A 20190-nucleotide genomic window follows, 5' to 3' on the forward strand; every position below is an offset into this window, starting at 1 on the left:
TTGACAACTACATTACACCGTTGAAAAAATACTTTTATATATTGTCCTCTAAGAAATGTCAGAAAATTAAATTTGCAATAAAACAACATTTAAGAATATTAATGAAGTATGAAATCAAGTTACATAATTTATGATAAATTAAAAAATGTGAACCCATAATACAGGAAACAAATCTGTGACCTATACCAAGTCTCAAAAAGACAGAATGTAAATATTAATAAAAAAAAGGTTAATAAAACTACAGCTGATTTCAAAATACAAAGACTTCTGGTGGAAAAAAATGTACTGGTAGCAAAAGATCCTCTAGCTCAAGTATCTCAGCCGAAGAAAAACATTATGGTGTTCGTGTATACCATTATTTCAACCCCATAACAAAGAGACAGATACAATGGTGTAAATCCAGTTTGGTTTGATTCAATATATAAATCTAAGGATCTATACAGTCTAAGTAAACTTAAACTCAGTATTATTCGTTACACCGTTATACTGAGTCTAACAAACCCGAGTAGAAGGTCGCGACAGCTAACCTTTTGAATTGACCAATCAGAACACAGCTTACCAAATCGCGAAAGTTCACATTCGCACATACCGTGAACTTTCACCGCAAACGTTTGTACTCGAACGATTCCGAATGCTATTTTCCGCACGATCGTTTCCTGGTGATAAACATGGAGGACGCCATTATTCACAACAGTGGGTAAACAGTCACTGAAAATAATGATTATGTCAATATTCCAGGTTGACATCTTGTGGAAATATAAGCTTATGGTAACCATGTCATCAGAAGCCCCTAAGCGTATATACTGCAGGTCAGTTATCTGTGCTTTACTGTGGATTTTCGTTTGTTGAGAGATCAGTGTCAGCGACTGGGGGAAGACTAAAACCAAAAAACATTTTGTAAACCCTAAAACAGTAGCTGTTGTCTGATTGGTTAAATCCATTTGGCCGTCTTCACGTTTGACTGGACGGTCATAGGTCGCTCAAAGGTTAGCTGACGCGACCTTCTACTACAGTTTGTTAGACTCAGTATAGCAATGTAACGAATAATACTGAGCCTTAGTTTACTTAGACTGAGGATCTATACAACCAGCCCTACTTAATCATCAGATTAACATCCTCATCCTTTAGAAATCCTCCAAGCTCACCTCATTTTCATCGTAATTTGGCTGTGTTGCACTCCATTCCAAGTGTATATGCACCAACTGGTCACCATGTTCTTAGAAATTCAGTGGATAGTGAAATTCCTTCCTCCTCCATTTTTAGAAACTAATGATGAAAATCTGATAACTAACCATACAGGCTTTCTCTCACAACAATCTTCATATCCACGAATATATACTTAATGCAACATACTCATTGAAAAAGACGTAATAAAATGTTTTCAAAATTGATGTGAAATAGTAATTGGGTGGGATCATCTTGTTTGCATACTTATAAACATGCCCATAGGAATCAGGATGGAAATGTACGTCCTCTGTTTGAAGATCCGACACTTGTCAGCTAACGGAAACAGAAACATATGTTCTAGTGTGGCTAAACAGAAGCTGAAAAATGTTTGATTTCGCAGACTCCACAGCGGCATATTAGTTTTCACATTACAATTCATGAGTTAGTTACTGCTTGGAATAAATCACCTGTTTTGGTAACTACCATAAATGTGAAGAACGAACATGACACTGCGCTCTCACTCTGGAATCTGAGCACTTCAGGCCAGGTTAGGAAAGTTAATAATGAATGCTGATGTGGTAATCTTAATTAACCATCAATATTAATTGGTATCATTAAACCATACAATAAATAGAACGAAATGGACCTTGCAAGTGGAACCACCATTCAGTAAACCAATTTGATAATCATGTTCTATAACTGTTCTGTCAAGACCTGACACACTCTCCATAGGAGAGGTCACAACAGGTGAACTTTCTGATCAACCAAACATCAACAAGACTTCTAAATTCTGATTAGCATGACTGAACCATTCAAGACAGTATATTCAATTCCTGTGTCTAAACAACAAAAATGAACTGACAGTTCGGAATGGAAAACAATATCAACCAAGCTATTCTGTGAATATAAAACGATATTATTGACTGTTGGTTTTGTCATGTCTTTCAAAAAACACCATACAAAATTTCTTTCAGTGGTGGTCTAATTTCTCCAACACCAAATATTAGTAGTACTGTCCACAAACCCCTGTCTATGTTCTCTGTTTAACAATAAGATAAATTGTTTCATAATGCTGACATCTCATTTGCTTATATATGTCCAGGCACCATTCACTTCACATGGATGATCAAAGTTCATACAGGGTTTATTTCATGCTACCTCCTATGCAGTTTTCATCAGATTTTGATGGAAAGAAAATCACAAAATAAGAACAAATCAGAATTTAATGAGAATATTCTGAGTTTCACTGAATATATACTCCTCCATTCAGAATATAAGCTATGTGGACTATTTATCTGTCTTACAACTGAAGAAGGAGCATATGAAATGGGTAGGTCAACCCTGCTTTTTATTGTTTTACCATGTTAACTTTCAAACATGTCTGAACTTCAAATCTTTTCTAACAAATTGCCATTTTCGTTGCAACAAATGTGCCTGTGCGACACAGGAGGCAAGAATGTAAGCATGAAAATACAAGAATGAGTTATTAGAAAATTCATGAAACAGAGAAAGGTTATACGCTGCTTTTAGCAATATTCAAACAAACAAGAAAAGGCTTTACAGATTTAACCCATCTGTGAAGTTGAAACAAGGTCTTTGGCATGACAAGAAAATGTAAACCCACTTATCTACCCATAACCCCTAAGACCCCATCCTAGTTTACAGCAAATGAATAAATAAGTACTAGTAAGTGAGTGTGTATGTGAGTGCAAGACAACCATCACTTAGTCAAGAGTACACAACATCATTAACACAAAACAGCTTAAGATATAGAGATGCATATACCAAAGAATTTTACAGAGTACTGTCCCTACTCCCTTAGTCCAACACATGAGTATTTCCATGAAAATGGCCATAAGCGTTAAGCCCTCAGTATGATCATTCTATGTGCAAATGCGAGTATCAATTTTTAACTGATAATTATGTCATATGAATTATGTGTTGATGAATTAGCATAGCATACAGTTCTCAATACCTACAAATACACATTCCATTACTTTAATCTAAATTTTGCAGAACATACCTTTTACATACTTAACAAGTAAAATTATTATCTTGCAATTTTCACACTGTATCAACCATCCAAATAAACATTATAATTCTTTGAAATCTAAAATTATTTGAAAAATAACAATAATAACCTTATGATGTTTAAATTAATCATCTGTACATAATAATTTTCTTAAAAAGGATCAGTATAATGTGAAATTATCAACATTTGAAGTGCCATGTCATCACTATTAAAACAGATTAAATTTGTTTTTGAAATATTTAGTACCAATAATACACACCAATAAATTAAATTTACATTTTCTCAACAATATTATACTTTAGTTTCAATGTTCTGTGTGAGCATTCTTAGTTGCTGCTGTGGCTGTGGCTGTTGTTCTTGCTGACGTTCCTGCTGCTGTTCTCGCTGTCGTTCCTCCTTCCTCCGTTCTAGCTCTCGATACAAGGCACCCCGATATGCTTCATATGTCATAACAATTTTCTTCAGGTCTTCTTTGCAGAGTCGGACAAGCAGAGCATCATAGTATTCCAGTTCTGGGAGGCGGAACAACTCCCACTGTCAACACAAAGCAGTATTTTTAATATATTCATGACATGATTAGAAATTATTAAAATACTAACAACAACAACAACAGTTTGATTGTAAAGCACATTACTCCATACACAATGTATGTTCAAAGCGCAGCATTTTTACAACTCCTTATCAGTATGGAATCATTTTTTATTCTCAGCTCTGAGGTGAGTAAACAACCAAAGCTGCCTGTGAGGCACTAGAAGCTTAACAGTCACATTTCTGGCATGCCATGTAAATGCCACAGCCTCCTGATATGTATCCATCATTGCAAAAATCACTGTATCATGTCAGGTGTGCCTTCTTACATGGACAAGCTTACAGTGGTAAGTGATATCATTCCCTTAGCAATAGTAAACAAAAGTCATTCCTGCCACAATAATCATTCATATATAATAACTGTAAGACTGTAATCTCCATATATAACTGATATGTAATAATCAGTACCAAGAACTATCATTCTTACCCTGAGTTTGTGGTCATGGTCAGGGGGAGCTTTAGAATACACCATAAGAAAGTGTGGAATTTCTGAAGAAAAAAATAAAGTGAAAAAATTAAAAGGGTTTGTTTGATGTCTAATGTCACTCAGCAATTTTCCAGCTATATGGCGTCAGTCTGTAAAAAATCAAGTCTAGACCAGACAATCCAGTGATCAACAGCATGAGCATCAATCTATGCAACTGGGATACAATGACATGTGTCAACCAAGTCAGTGAGCCTGACAACCTGCTCCTGTTAGTCACCTCTTACAACAAGCACAGGTTGCTGCAGATCAATTCTAATCCGGATCTTCACAGGTCAAAATCAAAAAGAGAACTAAACAGCAACCATCAATAAAACATACTGAAAATAGTATAAGCTTGAAAATTTTAACTAAAAATGGTATGTTTATAACACTTATCTCACGTTATGCACTGTCCCTTGTTCTTTCAACGGTTGAGTGAAAAACATCCTGAAAGAAAGTTTCCAGCCTTTTGTAACACCTGACCACACCACACCCCTGATACTTCGGTTGTTATAGTCACTGGAAGCTTGTGCAAATAATTTGTCTTGTCCTGGCAAACTATATAACACCCAACAGAAGTCATGTGACAATGCCACATAGTCACTGGTTGGAGGATTCTGCCTCTCTAGCACACTCTCATCCTCCTGGAACTTGTCGAAGGTGACAGTTTGAGTGAATGAAGCTGAAGGATTCACACAATATTGTTGCCTCCCTTGACTCATGTTGCTATTTTTGCCACAAGAAGCTCATCGGAAGTCTGGGTTTAATAGAGTATACTGTGTCGGTCATCAGCATTGCACAGAGTCTTGTACTTGCATGCCAACCTACTGGAGTGAAGAAGCAGTCATGCAGAAAGTGGGTCCATAACAAATTTGGAAATGCTCATATATGAATGAGATGGTTCCTCTAACACATGCATGATCCTGGGTGGTAGCATGCGCCACAATCATGGCAACAGCCTGCATCACTGATAGAATTAAGTTGATGGATGGTACAAATGGTGGTATCCAGATGATTCTCTATCAAGGTCGGAGTATTGTTGTGTTTAGCACATAAAGTCACAATGTCAGCATCCAAAGATGGTGAGGTTTTGATGGCTGACAATCCATGTACATGCGAGGCCCCAGTAAATGAACTTTGGTGTCTGATGGCCATCCTTTATTCTACTGAACTGTTTGTCCAACAATGATAAGAGATCTTTAAGGATCGTCTTTGGAGGCAAGAATCCATATCACGATCCTTCATTCATAATAAAAGTAGTCGACTGATCTGCAGCTGAAGAACTCTTTTGTAGTTGAAGCTTGTCAACAATCCACAACAATATGGTGGAAGATTTAACATTCTCAATGCTACTCTCCAGGTCCGATTGACGCTAATGAGGAGGAGAGGATGATGTACTTGATAAGGAATATGTGATCTTAGATGAATAGATGGATGATGGCCGAGCATTATTTAACACAATCGACATAGCCTGTACAATCGCATGAAAGACCAAAGGCCTAGTAGCTTGAAAATCCTGGAATTGATGATCCCAAGAGATGTATTATCTGTTAAAGAGGAATCAACAAAGAGTAATGGAGAGTAGATCAATGATCAATGGTAGCAGAGTACTGCCTAGGGATTTTAGACGGCAGGGATGAAGAGAATTGTCAAATGTAGGATGGTCATCAATCCATGAGGAACTGCTAAATCTGAGAGCAAACACTCAGAGGGGAAGGATGATATTGTCAAAGATCCCATAGTTGGTGGTTGTTGTCGAACCCATGCAGGCATAGCTGATTGAAGAACTAGCCAGAAGGAAGGAAAGATCAAATTGTGAGATCACCGAATCTAGAGGCAGGATCATCGATCCAACGCCTGAGGATCAGACAATGCATTGTATGAAAAAGGAGAAGGGATAATCAATGAGGAAAGCGCTGGAAGAAGAGACTAGGGAGGGGTAGTCTGAATGGGTCAGAGAAGTTGTCTTGATGGGCAAGCATTCTTTGTAGCGTGCTTATATTTCTTGTTAGAAGATGGGATGAAACCGCCTGAAGCACCTTGCAATCCCTGACGAATACATGCCTTCCTATACCCTGCAAAGTAGTCATCAGCCAGCAGACTACATTCATTGTTGTGACCCGTTACATTACCTAATGCAGTCTTTGCATGAACTTCCAGTGACTGCCTTAAACAATAGGAGCAGGGGTGATGTATTTATAACTTTGTTTCAGCTCATTTTTCCACAGCACTTTCAAAAGAAAAAGGGAAAGTGCATAATGTGAGATAAGTTTATAATTGTGTGTGATTGCTGCACTCAGCAATATTTAAGCATTATAACATCAATCTGTAAATATGAACCAGTGAAAGAAATTGGGAGCAACTACCCACTCAGTATCTGTACAGCTGCGGTGGGGTAGCCTAGTGGTTTGTTCTTATTCCCCACATGGGTGCAATGTGTGAGGCCCATTTCACCATGGTATTGCTGGAATATTGCTAAAAGCAGCTTAAACCATACTCACGCACTCAGTGTGTGTACGAAGACACAGGCCTGTGTTTATGACCAGAAGGGACTGACTGACTGACTGAGTTTAGTTTTACGCCGCTTTTAGCAATATTCCAGCAATATCACGGCGGGGGACACCAGAAATGGGCTTAACACATTGTGCCCATGTGGGGAATCGAACCCAGTTCTTCGGCGTGACGAGCCAACGCTTTAACCACTAGGCTACCCCACCGCCCCGACCAGAAGGGAAACATATTCTGAACAAAAACCCTTTGGTGGTGAAATTATCATAGACAGAGAACATGGCACATCATTATATATAAGCATAGTATCCTTTCATGCTGATAGTAGTATTTCATACACTTCCCTGGGTGAGATATGTGTGTGACACCCAATTCTAGGTTCCTGCTTTGGTGATGGTGATGGCTAGAAGCAATCAGCTGGACGATGTCACTCACCGTTGTGTTAGGCATTCATAACAACATGGGAATATATGAAATATGCATCAATTTGACACTCAAATGATGTGATTTTATGGTGAGTAAGAAACAGATTTCTACACTTGTGCCCATCACATACAGGGTGTGACATGGCACAGAAATGTGTGTCAAAAACTAAATGATTATACTTGACCAGTAAACAAATATATTGCATCCCTACAAAATAACAAAATAGGTACAAAATAACCATAACAACAATCACTGTACCAAATTGTTGATAAGAAATGTAAGATCCCGGGGCAGATAAAGCTTTTTGAGAAAATGGGGATACACAGTTCATTTTCACCTGTTTTCATGAGTTTCAATGGTCATTTAATAAACATTTAGGACAAAAGGGGGGATGGGGGGTGCGCACACCTGCACCCCACCTCTGGAACCACCTATAGGTCCTGTAATTCAGGTAACTATCAAGTCATTAAAGTACTGTACAGTATACCATAACATTTTCTTTACTTTACCATATCTCCTGTAAGGAACCTTAAAATTCATTGTTGGAAAGTCCAGTGGACCCCCAGCTTTTTTAAGTCAAGCAAAAAAACCTTCATATACCATTTGTCTCACAACTAGCGATTTCGAAACTCTCTTTCACTTGGTTTATACCTTTTGAAATCATTTGTTGTGAGATAAATGGTATCCACTTGTGTTGTCTAACACAATGTTTCTACAATGTTTCATCTAACATGTACCACATGCTATAAGCTAACCAATAATGCATTTCCAACTCGGGCATTATGAGTAAAGCTTGCAATACTTATAAGAATTTCTTTACGTACAATGATATATTGTGGATGTTCATTTCACAAATGTGAACAGTTATTTACCTGTATGAAGATAGGGGTTTGCAGGCACAAGGACGTTAGTCTGCCGTGGTGGACGGTATTCTATGTGCAGGGGTATCTGTGGCTGGCGTCCATAGCTCAACATCAAGCCATGCTGTGGGACTAGTGCAGTACATGGATGCTGAACTTGAGCAGTCTTTGACACATGGCTGAAACAACACATCAGATTACAGATACCATTGTTACATCAATAAAAAGTATATAAATAGATTATCCAAATTTGAGCTGAACATGAACACTACTTTGGACAATTTTTTGCTTACACAATGCCATCTGATTAGAGAAGAAACTGGGACTCTCTATTATCGTGGGCTCTCTATTATTGCAGCACGTGAAAACATCGGGAAAGCAGAAACACCACGCCCTGCATCGGCTGTTCACATATGCAAATTTCATTGGTACGTCATGTCTAATCGTATATTAAAGTATTCATCTTTTCAGTAAGTTCTGGATCATTTTGAAACCAGTAAGACCCTACTGCCATTACATCTAGCATGAATCAAACCTTACTTCATCAAGAGTAATCCTGCAACAACTATAAGGTCATTTGCATATTTTCCATCCTAAACTATAACAGAAAGTGACATATTATGCAACTTCACCCTGCACATGGCAGCTAATTGTATGGCGACAAAAAATTATTTTGTTATGTATTGTTACCTTGTATCCAAATGAATAACAGTTTCAAATGTTTTGGTTAAAAACTTAACCAAACCTGAAGAGGTTTTCAATTCTTTGAAGAGAGTCGTCCTTGGGGTACATATATGCATTTTCTGCGCTGAAAATGTCCTGTGACAGTTGTATCAATGTTTTTAATAAAAATATTGTACAATAAATAAAATCTTTTTTATCTATTATACGGCCCCCACCCCGTGGAGTTACCTCCCGCTACGCATGCGCAGCCAACCAGGTAAGCACCTAGGCCCGTATCATCATTCCTTCTGCTGAATAAATCAGTGAACAGAATTGCGGGAGGGGGCGGGTGGCCCTACCCCAAGGACGACTCTCTTCAAAGAATTGAAAACCTCTTCAGGTTTGGTTAATTCTTTTTCATAGAGATCGTCCTTGGGGTACATATATGCATAAACACAGACTCCCAAAGACCGGAGGCCAGGGAGGAGGGAATTCTGTCAAAGTACACATAAATAGCGATCGTTAAGAATAAGGTAACAGACGACACAATCACTCACCTGTCACATGTCCCGTTGTGAGCTTCCGCGAGAGGCATGATGGGAGGGTAACCGACAGGGAGGAAAGGTACTGAGAGTCGACCTCGCAGGTTAAGCATAAGGAGAACACACAAAGTGCGAACGTAAACAACCCCACCCATCTTATGGTCTATTAGAGAGCACCGTAGGGGGGAAAAAACACTCACTACCGACCATAATCTCCGTAGAGGATCGAAAGGAGGTAATGCACACAGCAGCGGACATATCAATAAAACACAATTGAAAGCAGCGTCAACTAAACCAGATAACCAAGACTCACTCGGTCAGGGTGGCAGGACACTGTCCACTGGAGAGAACAGAACGGCCAAAGCGCCGCGGCACGATCACGTGAATGTGTATCGAGCTGATAGTGCCTGATAAAAGTGCTAGGCCGGCTCCAAATAGCGGCAGAGCATATCTCTTCAATGGGTAGTGCCGATGCAAAAGCTTTTGACGTGGCTACTGCCCTGACCGAGTGAGCCTTCAACCCCTCAGGGGGAGGCTTGCCCTTAGCCTGATAGGCAGCACAAATGACCGATACAAGCCAGTGAGACAGGGTCTGTTTGCTCGCCGGCACCCCAGCCTTCCGCCACCGTAACAGCAGAACAGATGGGTACCCGTACGGATCCCTTGTGTTCGTTTGAAGAGTCTTTCGGACATCCAACGGGTGAGTGCTCGTAGGAGAGGTCCCCGATGTGGAAGGCTGGGTAAGAGTAGGAAGTTCGATAGGAGCTGTCACATGGAAAGCATGATCGACCTTTGGGCGGTAAGTATCCGGGAGGCGAATACTGACACGATCTGAATGGAACACAGTCAGCGCCGGGTCTGACGACATAGCATGTAAGTCGCCAACCCTACGCCCAGAGGTTACCGCCACCAGAAATACAGCCTTCCATGTTAACAACTGAATGGAAATAGCCAATAGACGTGAGAACGTAGGACCGGACAGCCAATCTAGCACAATTGACAAATCCCAAGGTGGGCTGGTTCCCCTGACAGCAGGTCGAACCCGATCCGCGCCAGCTAAAAAGCGCTGTACGAGAGGGTGCTGCCCCAGAAGAGCACCATCAACAGGGGTGTGAAAAGTGGAAATAGCGGTGGAGTAGCCACGAATGGTCGAAGCCGTCAGGCCTTCTTCCAAACGAGCTTGCAAAAACTCCAATACTCAGACTAAATCCGCAGAAATGGGATCTGCAATCCACCTATCTGAACACCAGCGCGCATAGCGGGACCACCTATCCTCATACTGAACGTTTGTCGAATCCCGCCTCGAAGCCAGAATTGTGTCTGCAACTGCTGCAGGAATTCCGCGTGCTTTGAGGTTAGACCTGACAGGCCAAGCCACCCACTGAATCCTTGGATTGGGGTATGGCGCGCCGTTCTGAGTGAGAATGTCCGGTCGCAAAGGTAATAGAACAGGAGGCTGAGCCAGAAACCTGAGAATTACCGGAAACCAGCTCTGTGACGGCCATAGTGGTGCCAGTAGCACAAGCAGCCGAGCTGGCTGGGTGGACAGCTGGGAGAGGACCCGGGGAATGAGTGGTAACGGCGGGAACGCCCAGAGCACTTTGCCCATCCAATCCAGCAGGAAGGCATCGGAAGCCAACGCCCTCTGGTCCGGTATTCGAGGGCAGAACACGGGTATCTGATTCGTCCCGCCGGACGCAAACAGATCCACCTGGAACGATCCGTACAACTGGGAGATAACTCCGAATATCTGCCGGTCGAGCATCCACTCGTGCGGGGCCAGGATCCGGCGAGAGAGAGCGTCTGCTCGCACGTTCTCCAGCCCCGGGAGATAAACAGGGAGTACCTGACAGTCGCACTGGTCGCACCTGAGGAGAAAGTCCCACGTCTCCCGAAGGAGCGCTAGGGACACCGTGCCGCCTTGCTTCAGGATGTACGTCATGGCCGTACGGTTGTCCAACTGAAGACGAACCACCTGGCCCTGGACATGCTCCCGGAAGCGCTCGAAAACCAACCGCACAGCTCTCAGTTCCAACACGTTGATGTGAAGGCGGGCTTCGGCTTCGGACCAGAGTCCGGACACCGACAGACTGCCCAGAACACCCCCCCAGCCCGTGAGGGACGCATCGGTTTGAACTGTAAGAGCTGGCGTCGGGATTTCCAAAGGGACCCCCTTGGAGAGATTCCCGACATTGGTCCACCACTGAAGGTGAGGAGACAACCACCCGGGGACTGTGAGACTCCGCTCCAGGTCCTCCGAGTGAGCCCACAGACTCGCCAAAGCTTGCTGTATAGGGCGCATCCTCAACCGCGCCCGCCACACTACAGAGATAGTTGCGCCATATGGCCCAGTAGACGGGGCCAAGTCCGTGCTGGTGCCTGGGGCTGGGAGAGGAACGAAGACACCATCTCCCGTACTCTGGTGACCCGGTCGGGCGACAAGGAGACAAGATCCTTGTGAGTTTGGAACCGCGCCCCGAGAAAAACCAAGTCCTGGGTGGGTACCAGGTCGGATTTCTTGAGGTTGATGATCCACCCCAGTCGAACTAGAATGTCTATCACTGTGTGAGTAGAATCTAGGCTCGCTGGCTGTGTTAGCGCGCTGAGCAACCAGTCGTCGAGGTAAGGGTAACAACGCCTTCCTTGCGATCGAGCGAGGGTAGCTGGCACTAACATGAGCTTGGTGAACACCCTGGGGGCAGTGGATATGCGAAGGGAGCACCGTGAATTGGTAATTCATCCCGTCGTAAGAGAACCGGAGGTACTGCTTGAACGATGGATGAATGGGCACATGTAGATACGCATCCTTTAGGTCGATTGACGTGAGCCAATCGCCGGGCTTAACAGAGGAGATCACCGAGCGAAGTGTCTCCATCTTGAAGGATGGAACCTCTAGCATGCGATTCAACCCCTTGAGGTTGAGAATGGGACGGAACCCGCCGTCTTTCTTCGGAACGAGGAAGTACGTGGAATAAAATCCCGCCTGTTCCTCGCCCGGTGGTATGCGCTCTATAGCGGACTTGTCCAGCAAAGCCTGAACTTCATCTCGCAGTATACCCGCCCTGACCTGACATGACGGCCCGGAGTGCGACGTATGCCGGTGAATTCTGGCGGGCCTCGCTTCCACAGTGGTAGATGGCCGACACTGACGGTGGAAAGCACCCAAGTGTTGCTGGTAGCCTTCTCCCACTCCGGCAGGAATAGAGAGAGGCGGCCCCCACTGGGACGTGTGGTAAGAGAGCGTGAGTGGTCCCGAGTAGCTGAGCTGACTGGGACGGACCCATGGCGACAGCCTGTTGGGTTAACGGGAGGTTGGGGCAGACCTCCCGCGCCCGCGAAAAGGCTGGGAGCCAGGCGAAGAGGACTGCTCCTTGCCCTTACCCTTGGCGGGACGGCTCCTCCGCCTACCCCTGCCCAGCGGCCGAAGCCAGCCGGCAGACTCGGGTGTAGGCTGCACCCCGGAGGAGGAAGCCGGAACGGGAGAGCGGGGGCGAGAAGCCCGCGGGTGCTCCAACAAGGCCTTAGAATCCTTGAATGACCTGCTGGGCAGCCCAGGAAACACCTGCTGAGCTCCAGGAAACAACGTCGCTCCCAGACGGAAGGGAAGGGCCAGCAAGGTCTGCTGTGTAGCTGCAGAGTAGCGAGACGTCGACAGCCACAGCTTGCGCATCCCCATGACTGCGCACATCACCGTAGACGCCGCTGACCTCAAGGAGTGGCGCGCTAGGTGGGCCTGAACTTCGGATAGTTGGCGTAAGAGAACGACATGCGGAGAGACGTCCCCAGCGTTCCCCTCAGCCTCCAGGGCCGACCTCTGAATCGAGGAGAGGTAGGCCTCGTGGATGACCACCCGCACCTGCTGCATGGCATTCCGGTAAACCTCCTCGTAGGTCTGGTAAGCCTGCTGCAGGGGGGCGCCCGCGAGGGAAAACGGTGGCACTAAACGCCCTTGCCTGGCAGCCGGAGCTGCACCGGAGGAAGCCGAGCCTCCCCCCAGGGCGACCGAAGTAAACACACACTCATCGACCACTGGCACAAAGAACAGGGAATCGTCCCCCAGCTGGTACCTCTTGACAAGCTCAGGCAAGTCAAACCGGAGGCGTGTCCCAACCAGGAGAGGATCCACCACGTCCTGCACCAGGGACGGCAAGATGCGGAGCAGCGTCTGCGAGGGTTGCCTAGGGGCAAACGCCTCGCCTGGCAGGCGGAACTCAGCCGAGTCCAAGCGGCTGGTAGGCACCGTGGCCTGGGGGATAAACTCAGCAATGCGTTGCCGTACCTCCCGCAGAGCCGTCGAGAAACGGAAAGCGCCCTCCAGCTCCTCGACCTCCCCAACGTCCATGGACTCGGCACCCGAGCCCGAGTCAGAGGCTGGGTCTCCTCGCGAAGAGGACCCGAACCCCGACCCGGTGGGAGGCCTAGCACCAGACACAGAGGGAAGGGAAGAGCTGAAGGAACTCCCCGCTTCAGCACCCGACACCACACTCGAACCCCGGTCCCGAGACGCGGGAGGAATACCAGGCAGAACTGGGACCGCCGCTCTCATGGGGCGGGACGGCGCAGGGACCGGAACCCCAGGAATCCTCAACGGACCCTGCGCCAACACAGAGAGGGGGACTTGGAGCGAACCCGCCCCCTCCGGGGCAGCCGAGGCGTCCGGACCCGAAGCCAGAGGCGACGGATCTACAGACGCCTCCAGGCCAAGGGATCGAGCCGGGCTCGGCGATCCCACCCCCGGACTCTCCGTCCCCTGCTCAGAGTGGGCGAGGAACTCCTGCCGGAGACCTCCAACCAACTCATGAACAAGGGACTTCACTGAGTCCATGTGCTGCTGAAAAAGCTGTGTTATTACTGACATGTCAAACCCGCTGGGAGCAGTAGAAGGCGCCTTACTGCGCGACTTAGCTTTTTTGCCTGCCTTAGGTTTTTTGGCTTTAGACGGGGGGACCTGGGTCAGTTCCCCTCCCGCCTCTCGCATTTCTCTATAAAAGAGGAAATCAGCAGCCCTCCTTTTCTGGGCTCGGGGGGAGAAGCCCATACACAGTTCACATATGTCGGGATTATGGCCGACTTTCTCAAGACAAACTAAACACTTGTCATGCTTGTCTGCTCTGGGAATACTCTGTCCGCAGACAGAACATCCGGAAAACGCCTGAAAGCAAACACGCAAGCATGTAGCTAACAGCGGAGCCAGCAGCATAAATATACACGTACAAAACATTGAAAATTACGTGAATGCGACCACGGGAAGAAATACTTGGTTAAAACGCAATATGACAACCACGTGGCACGCTAAACTTCCCGCCATGGCAAAGCAACACGTGCGTAAACCACAGGAAAGTTAGCGTAAAATATGTAATACAAAGTCACAATTATGAGACAACCGACCGCAAAGCCTTACTGTTCCGTTCATAGGACAAAATAAAGACCATACATACAGGTGGTGGTGTCCCAGACATTATTCTCTTTAACTTTGTTTTAGTGAAGGAGTTCAGCTCTACTCTACACATCCGTTCAGTGGAGTGACAGCAGAAGGAATGATGATACGGGCCTAGGTGCTTACCTGGTTGGCTGCGCATGCGTAGCTGGAGGTAACTCCATGGGGTGGGGGCCGTATAATAGATAAAAAAGATTTTATTTATTGTACACTTTTTATTAAAACATTGATACAACTGTCACAGGGTGCAGAAAATGCATATATAATAGGCGATCTCTAAAAAGATGATGATTTTATTGAATTAAATTACTAAATATTTTTATTAAAAAACATTGATAGTAACTGTTTTGACAGTGACATTTTTTGTACCACATGCCACAGTAAGAAAAAGCAATACCGTGATAATAGAGAGTTGCATCAATTTCTGGGTCAACCGAGGCATTCGGGATTGCCACGATCGTATTAAACGAGTTATGAATATGTGCCACATTATTTGTGACAGAAATGAAGATTAAACATCAGTCAACAGAAAAAGTCAGGTGTTTATAACCGTGATAGCAACAACATTAACTACCGCGATAATAGAGGGTCCCATGATAACTCATTATCATTATGGTCACATGCAGTATAATTAAGCCCGAAAAGGTACTAAACCAATACAGATACCACAGTACAGCTCCAATGATATTTACAGAGTTGTCGGTTTAAATAGCAAATAAAAACTGAAAATTTTAACTATAAATTGTATATTCATAATACCTACCCTGAATACACAGTGCCATTTAGAAAGTGGTCAAATGTAACATGTTATATTTGGGATTACACTTTCTCAGTAAATACAGATTCCAGTACTTTTGTTGGGTTGAGTGTCCCATCCGGGATTTGAACCCAAACCCTCAGAGTCAGGCACCTATTTGCCAGCACACAAAGTGGCTGAGCGGGTTAGCAGGCTGCCTTCGTGTGCTGGCGATTAGAAGCCTGACTCTGAGGGTGTGGGTTCAAATCCTGGATGGGACTCAACCCAACAAAAGTACTGGAATCTGTACTTTATCGAAAAAGTGTAATCCTATCTCACGTCTTGTATTCTCTCTCTTATGATTGACAGTTGAGTGGAAAGGAACTGAAAACAATTTTTTGGCCTCTCTTGACCCCTTCGCCCGAACACATACCTACTGCTCCTGTTCCTGGACAGCCTGGGAGCCTTGGTGAAGCATACAGCCTGTGCTCTGATTGGTCATGTGACCCCTTTGTCTAGTCATTCTCATCTTGGAGCAATAGTCGTAATCTGTGCAGTGTGGTTGGTCTGGCAGGAATCCATCATGTGAGATAGGATAAGCATTATAAAAGGACGATTTATAGTTAACGTTTTCAAAGTTTTAAACTTATCCTATCTCACATCTTGTACTTATCCCACGGTTGGACGTTGGGCTGCACATTACTCTGTGTCTGTAAGTGATGTGATGATGATGATGATGCACAAGGAGGCCTGTTATGAGGTGGCTGAGCAGTCTAGGCATCTGACTTTGTGTAATGGCAATTAGGTGCCTGACTCTGAGGGTGTGGGTTCGAATCCTGGATGGGACTCAACCTAAAAAAAGTACTAGAATCTGTACTTTACTGAGAAAGGTGACCACAGCCCTGCCACTTGTTGATCATGAAGATGAGCTCCCCATCGTTGAAGTGATACATCCATGATTAGGTGATGAGTGGGAGTGAACGGCATCAAGTAAACTCCCTCGCAGACATTCGACTTGTCGAGCCACCAACACAGGTGGTGATGGAGCGAAGGTAGAAGGATTGGAGCTTGGGGATCGGTGATCCTTAGGAACAGCCGGAGAAACCTCTGGATCGGCCATAGTTGTAGTTGACCTCTGGTCATGAGCGCTTGGGCTGACGTCAGTAAGCCTAGCAACTCCTACCACTGCATCAGTGCTAGAGGTACAATGTGTTGAATCTTGCTCTACCAGTCATGGGGAACAAACATTTTCCACAGCCAGGTGTTGAATACAGCCCCATTGAACAGCTGTCATTGAGTTGGGATCAGTTCTGACTTCTTGATGTTGACAATCCACCCTAATTGGTGAAGTTGCTTGTGACAAACTGTAGATGTTGTAATAGATCTGCAGATCCTTCTGGGCTTGTATACAGTCATCAATGTAGGCCTCTAACACAATGCTTCGGCAATACAGAAACTGAGTGATGGGTTTCGTGATGCGGGTAAATAGCCACAGGGCCATAGATATGCAAAATGGAGGACCCTCCATTGATTGTGGATGCCCTGAAAAGGCTAACCACAGGTATTTGCGATGGTTCGGAAAAATTAGGGAAATGTAGTTACGGCGTCTTGAAGGTCGAGACTGATCATAAAGTTCCCTGGCTTGATTATTGTTCAAAGCAGATCATTCTGAAGTGTAGAGGTGGTTGAAGGTGTTGAAGACCATGTTGAATATCAACCAAAGCTTAACCGAATCTTTTTGGGAATGAAGCTTGAGCCGGGGTGTCGAATATCTACCCTGATATCTGCGCTGAAAGGGTAGGTTTGCCAAACTGGGTTGTATGTCAGAGGCGGTGATTCTATGATGGGTAGTTTGTTAGTTTGTGTAGATATGATAAAGGGGTCTTTCAAGATTGTCCAGTTGTGAGCATATACACCAATCCTTCCACCTTCTGGTGAGTTCACGATCAGGACGAACTGGGGACGGAAGGTCCCTGTCATACGATCCTTTCAGACAGTCACTGGTTACCGGCACCAGTTCCTTGAGCTGCGTCCGTCTTATGCCCACCTCTACTGCTGGCTGTGGCTCTGGCTTGTCTCCTGGGTCTGGATTGAAATGAACTTCTATTCCGAAATGAATTCCAGAGATCGGGATTCGTTGGAATATATTGCATCATATGTCTGCATCGAAGCGACTCTTCAAGTTGAAGTTTCAGCAGTTTTAACAATTTGACTGACACCTGGAATTTGTGTATCTCAATCAACCTTTGTTGCTACATCTTGGATGATTCCATTGAAGAGGGAAGGACTCAACCAAGGTTGTCAGAAGAGCTCCGCTTTATAGTGGTTGTCCCTGGAGGAATGACTGGGCAGTCCACGTCTCCTGATAGTCTGGGTTATAAAGGGTCAAGGTGGGAGCTTGATAGTAGAACAGTCTCCTTGCTTCATAGCAAAGGTAGTCAGCAGATCATCCGGAGACTTGCTTTTGGATAGCAGTAAGTTGCCCGCATCCATGCTAGCAATCAGTTCAATACTCCTTTCCAGAGTAGATAGATCCTCCGAAGAACGAAGGAGTATGGTATGTTGACTGGTGAGACCGGCAAACTCGGCGGTTTGTTCTGAGGGCTCTGAGAAGACACTGGTTGCTGAGCTTGTTTAAAACCACCGCCATGGCTCACACCATCATATCGAAGTCCATGTTGGATTGAGCTTGAGTATCACGGGAATGGTCCCAAGAAAATGGTAAGTTTGGCTGCAACAGTCTAGTAGTATCGAAAGAATGAGGGGCGGTGGGGTAGCCTAGTGGTTAAAGCGTTCGCCCGTCACGCCAAAGGCCCGGGTTTGATTCCCCACATGGGTACAATTTGTGAAGCCCATTTCTGGTGTCCCCCGCCGTGATATTGATGGAATATTGCTAAAAACCGTGTAAAAACCATACTCAGTCAGTCAGTCGAAAGAATGAAAAGCACCACCAAAGTGGACAGGTTCAGCAAACCTCAGGACTGAGTTGCAGTGTCTGAATCAAGAGGGATCATAGAGTGTGTTTCGGTGAATGCTCTGTTCTCTGATGAAATTTCATAATCGCTGGTCTGTGGTGCAGCCGAAGATTGGACTGTGATCATCAATGCAGGTTGACCGGAGAACGTAGAACTCGCTGATATCGATAGAGTCACCGATCGTCTAGAGAACTCCGGGAGGATCGCCAATCCAAGAGAGATGGACGCTGTGCAAGGGATTGCCAACTCTCGATGGATTGCTGATCTTTTGGTGATGTCTGTAGAGTTTGCTGAATCATGAGTGGTTGTGTGATTGGTGAACAACCACCACTCTTGAAACAACCAACGGTCTGGTGTATGGTAGGCTACTGGCGGTGTCCGACAGTTGAAAAGTCGCAGAAGGTTCTCACTCAGATAGGAATCTGAGGGTGTGTCCAGGAAGTCGTGTTCAGGAGTGTAAACAGCAACTCTGGGATTTTTTTACCGGAAAGTCCTTCTGGGTCCTCCTGGACGCCGTAGGACCCGATTCTTCAGATTTTTTCCTATGCCTGTCAACCAAACATCTTGTGCTAACCTTCCATTAGTTGGCAAAATCGTCGTCCTTAAGGTTGACACAGTAACCTAGTAGTCCATGCGCATAGTCCGGTACAATCTATACACGAGGTGTGCGGATCCGAGCTAGAAAAGTTCTTTCTATATTTGCCACAAACTCTTCTTTTCCTGGATGTTTTATCTTCTTTCCCCATGTTGACTCCCACAAACTAAGCATCAGCAAAAGTACAAAATGTGAGTACAAGATGTGAGATAGTATAAGTTAACAAATGTGTTGTTTGTGCTGTTCAGTATATATTCCTATATTAGTTTGTTGCATTTGTATGTTCTTAAATACAGAAAGAGGATCTGGTATTGGTCCAACTCTAACATGTCTAAGGCAGGTAGAGGAGTTGTGAATGTACTTTCTTGGGATGAAGAGGAACACCTCCACCTCACCCTTAATTCTCACATACATTACACACATAGACAGATTTGAACTTACTTGACATAGAAGATGCCATATTCTTTGGACTCTATCCTCTCCCATCCTGATGGGAGGTTTTCCTTCTCTAAGGGATGGCTCCAGTGGGTGGTCTGAGTGTTGTGGTCAATGTAAAACTTGAGCCCCCTCACTGTCCAGTCTTCTGACCAGCCGACTGGCAGGGGCATCTCCTCTGAACCATATCCAGCTGAAGACATTCAAGTATTCACTGATAACTGTGACTTAACGTCAATCAAACATTTAAAGAATGGAAAATGTGTTTCTGACTCTCAGATAGATTGAGAATGTTAAAGTCCTCCATGATAATCACTGAACATGACATTGGACATATTTGAATTTGGAATGGTAATAACTAAAACTTAACTATCACAAAGAAAGTTCATTGCAATACTTACCATCTGTGACTACATGAATACTGCTTTGTTTAAGGAATGATATAATGACAAAATCTTGTTTTCACATTTGATATAAGTCTTGTTAAACAAACTTTGTGCTATGATTTTATGCTTTAACAGCAGGTTAATGTGGGAAGAGAGCTTGTAGTGGTGCAGGCCTTTGATGTATACCTCTTTGGTGAACCTTACCTAACAACACTGACAAACCTAACCACATAAGGATAGCCAGGATTGGTATTCCGACATGACAGGTCTCAGTCATGTTTAGGGGACACAGCTCTGCATGACCTATATTGCATTAGACAACTGAGCCACCTTTGTTCCATGGCAATAAGAGTGTATGTGGTAGGATCTGCAAG

At 44.8% G+C, this 20190-nt stretch overlaps 1 protein-coding gene across 1 annotated transcript in view; it reads right to left on the reverse strand.

The window, feature by feature from the left end:
- Positions 1–2113: 2113 nt before the first annotated feature.
- The window catches only part of LOC124289699 (protein salvador homolog 1-like), a 39728-nt gene continuing 21651 nt past the window's right edge, over positions 2114–20190 (reverse strand). The window contains exons 4-7 of the mRNA XM_046726327.1: positions 19437–19623; positions 8060–8226; positions 4215–4276; positions 2114–3733 (exon numbers count right to left, since the gene is read on the reverse strand). Coding sequence (XP_046582283.1) covers positions 3491–3733; positions 4215–4276; positions 8060–8226; positions 19437–19623 — 659 coding nt within the window. The 3' untranslated portion in view covers positions 2114–3490. The remainder of the gene's footprint in view (positions 3734–4214; positions 4277–8059; positions 8227–19436; positions 19624–20190) is intronic.

The sequence above is a fragment of the Haliotis rubra genome, unplaced genomic scaffold (genome assembly GCF_003918875.1).
Source record: "Haliotis rubra isolate DU_JTF1 unplaced genomic scaffold, ASM391887v1 Scf447, whole genome shotgun sequence".
NCBI classification, from domain to species: Eukaryota; Metazoa; Mollusca; class Gastropoda; order Lepetellida; family Haliotidae; genus Haliotis; species Haliotis rubra.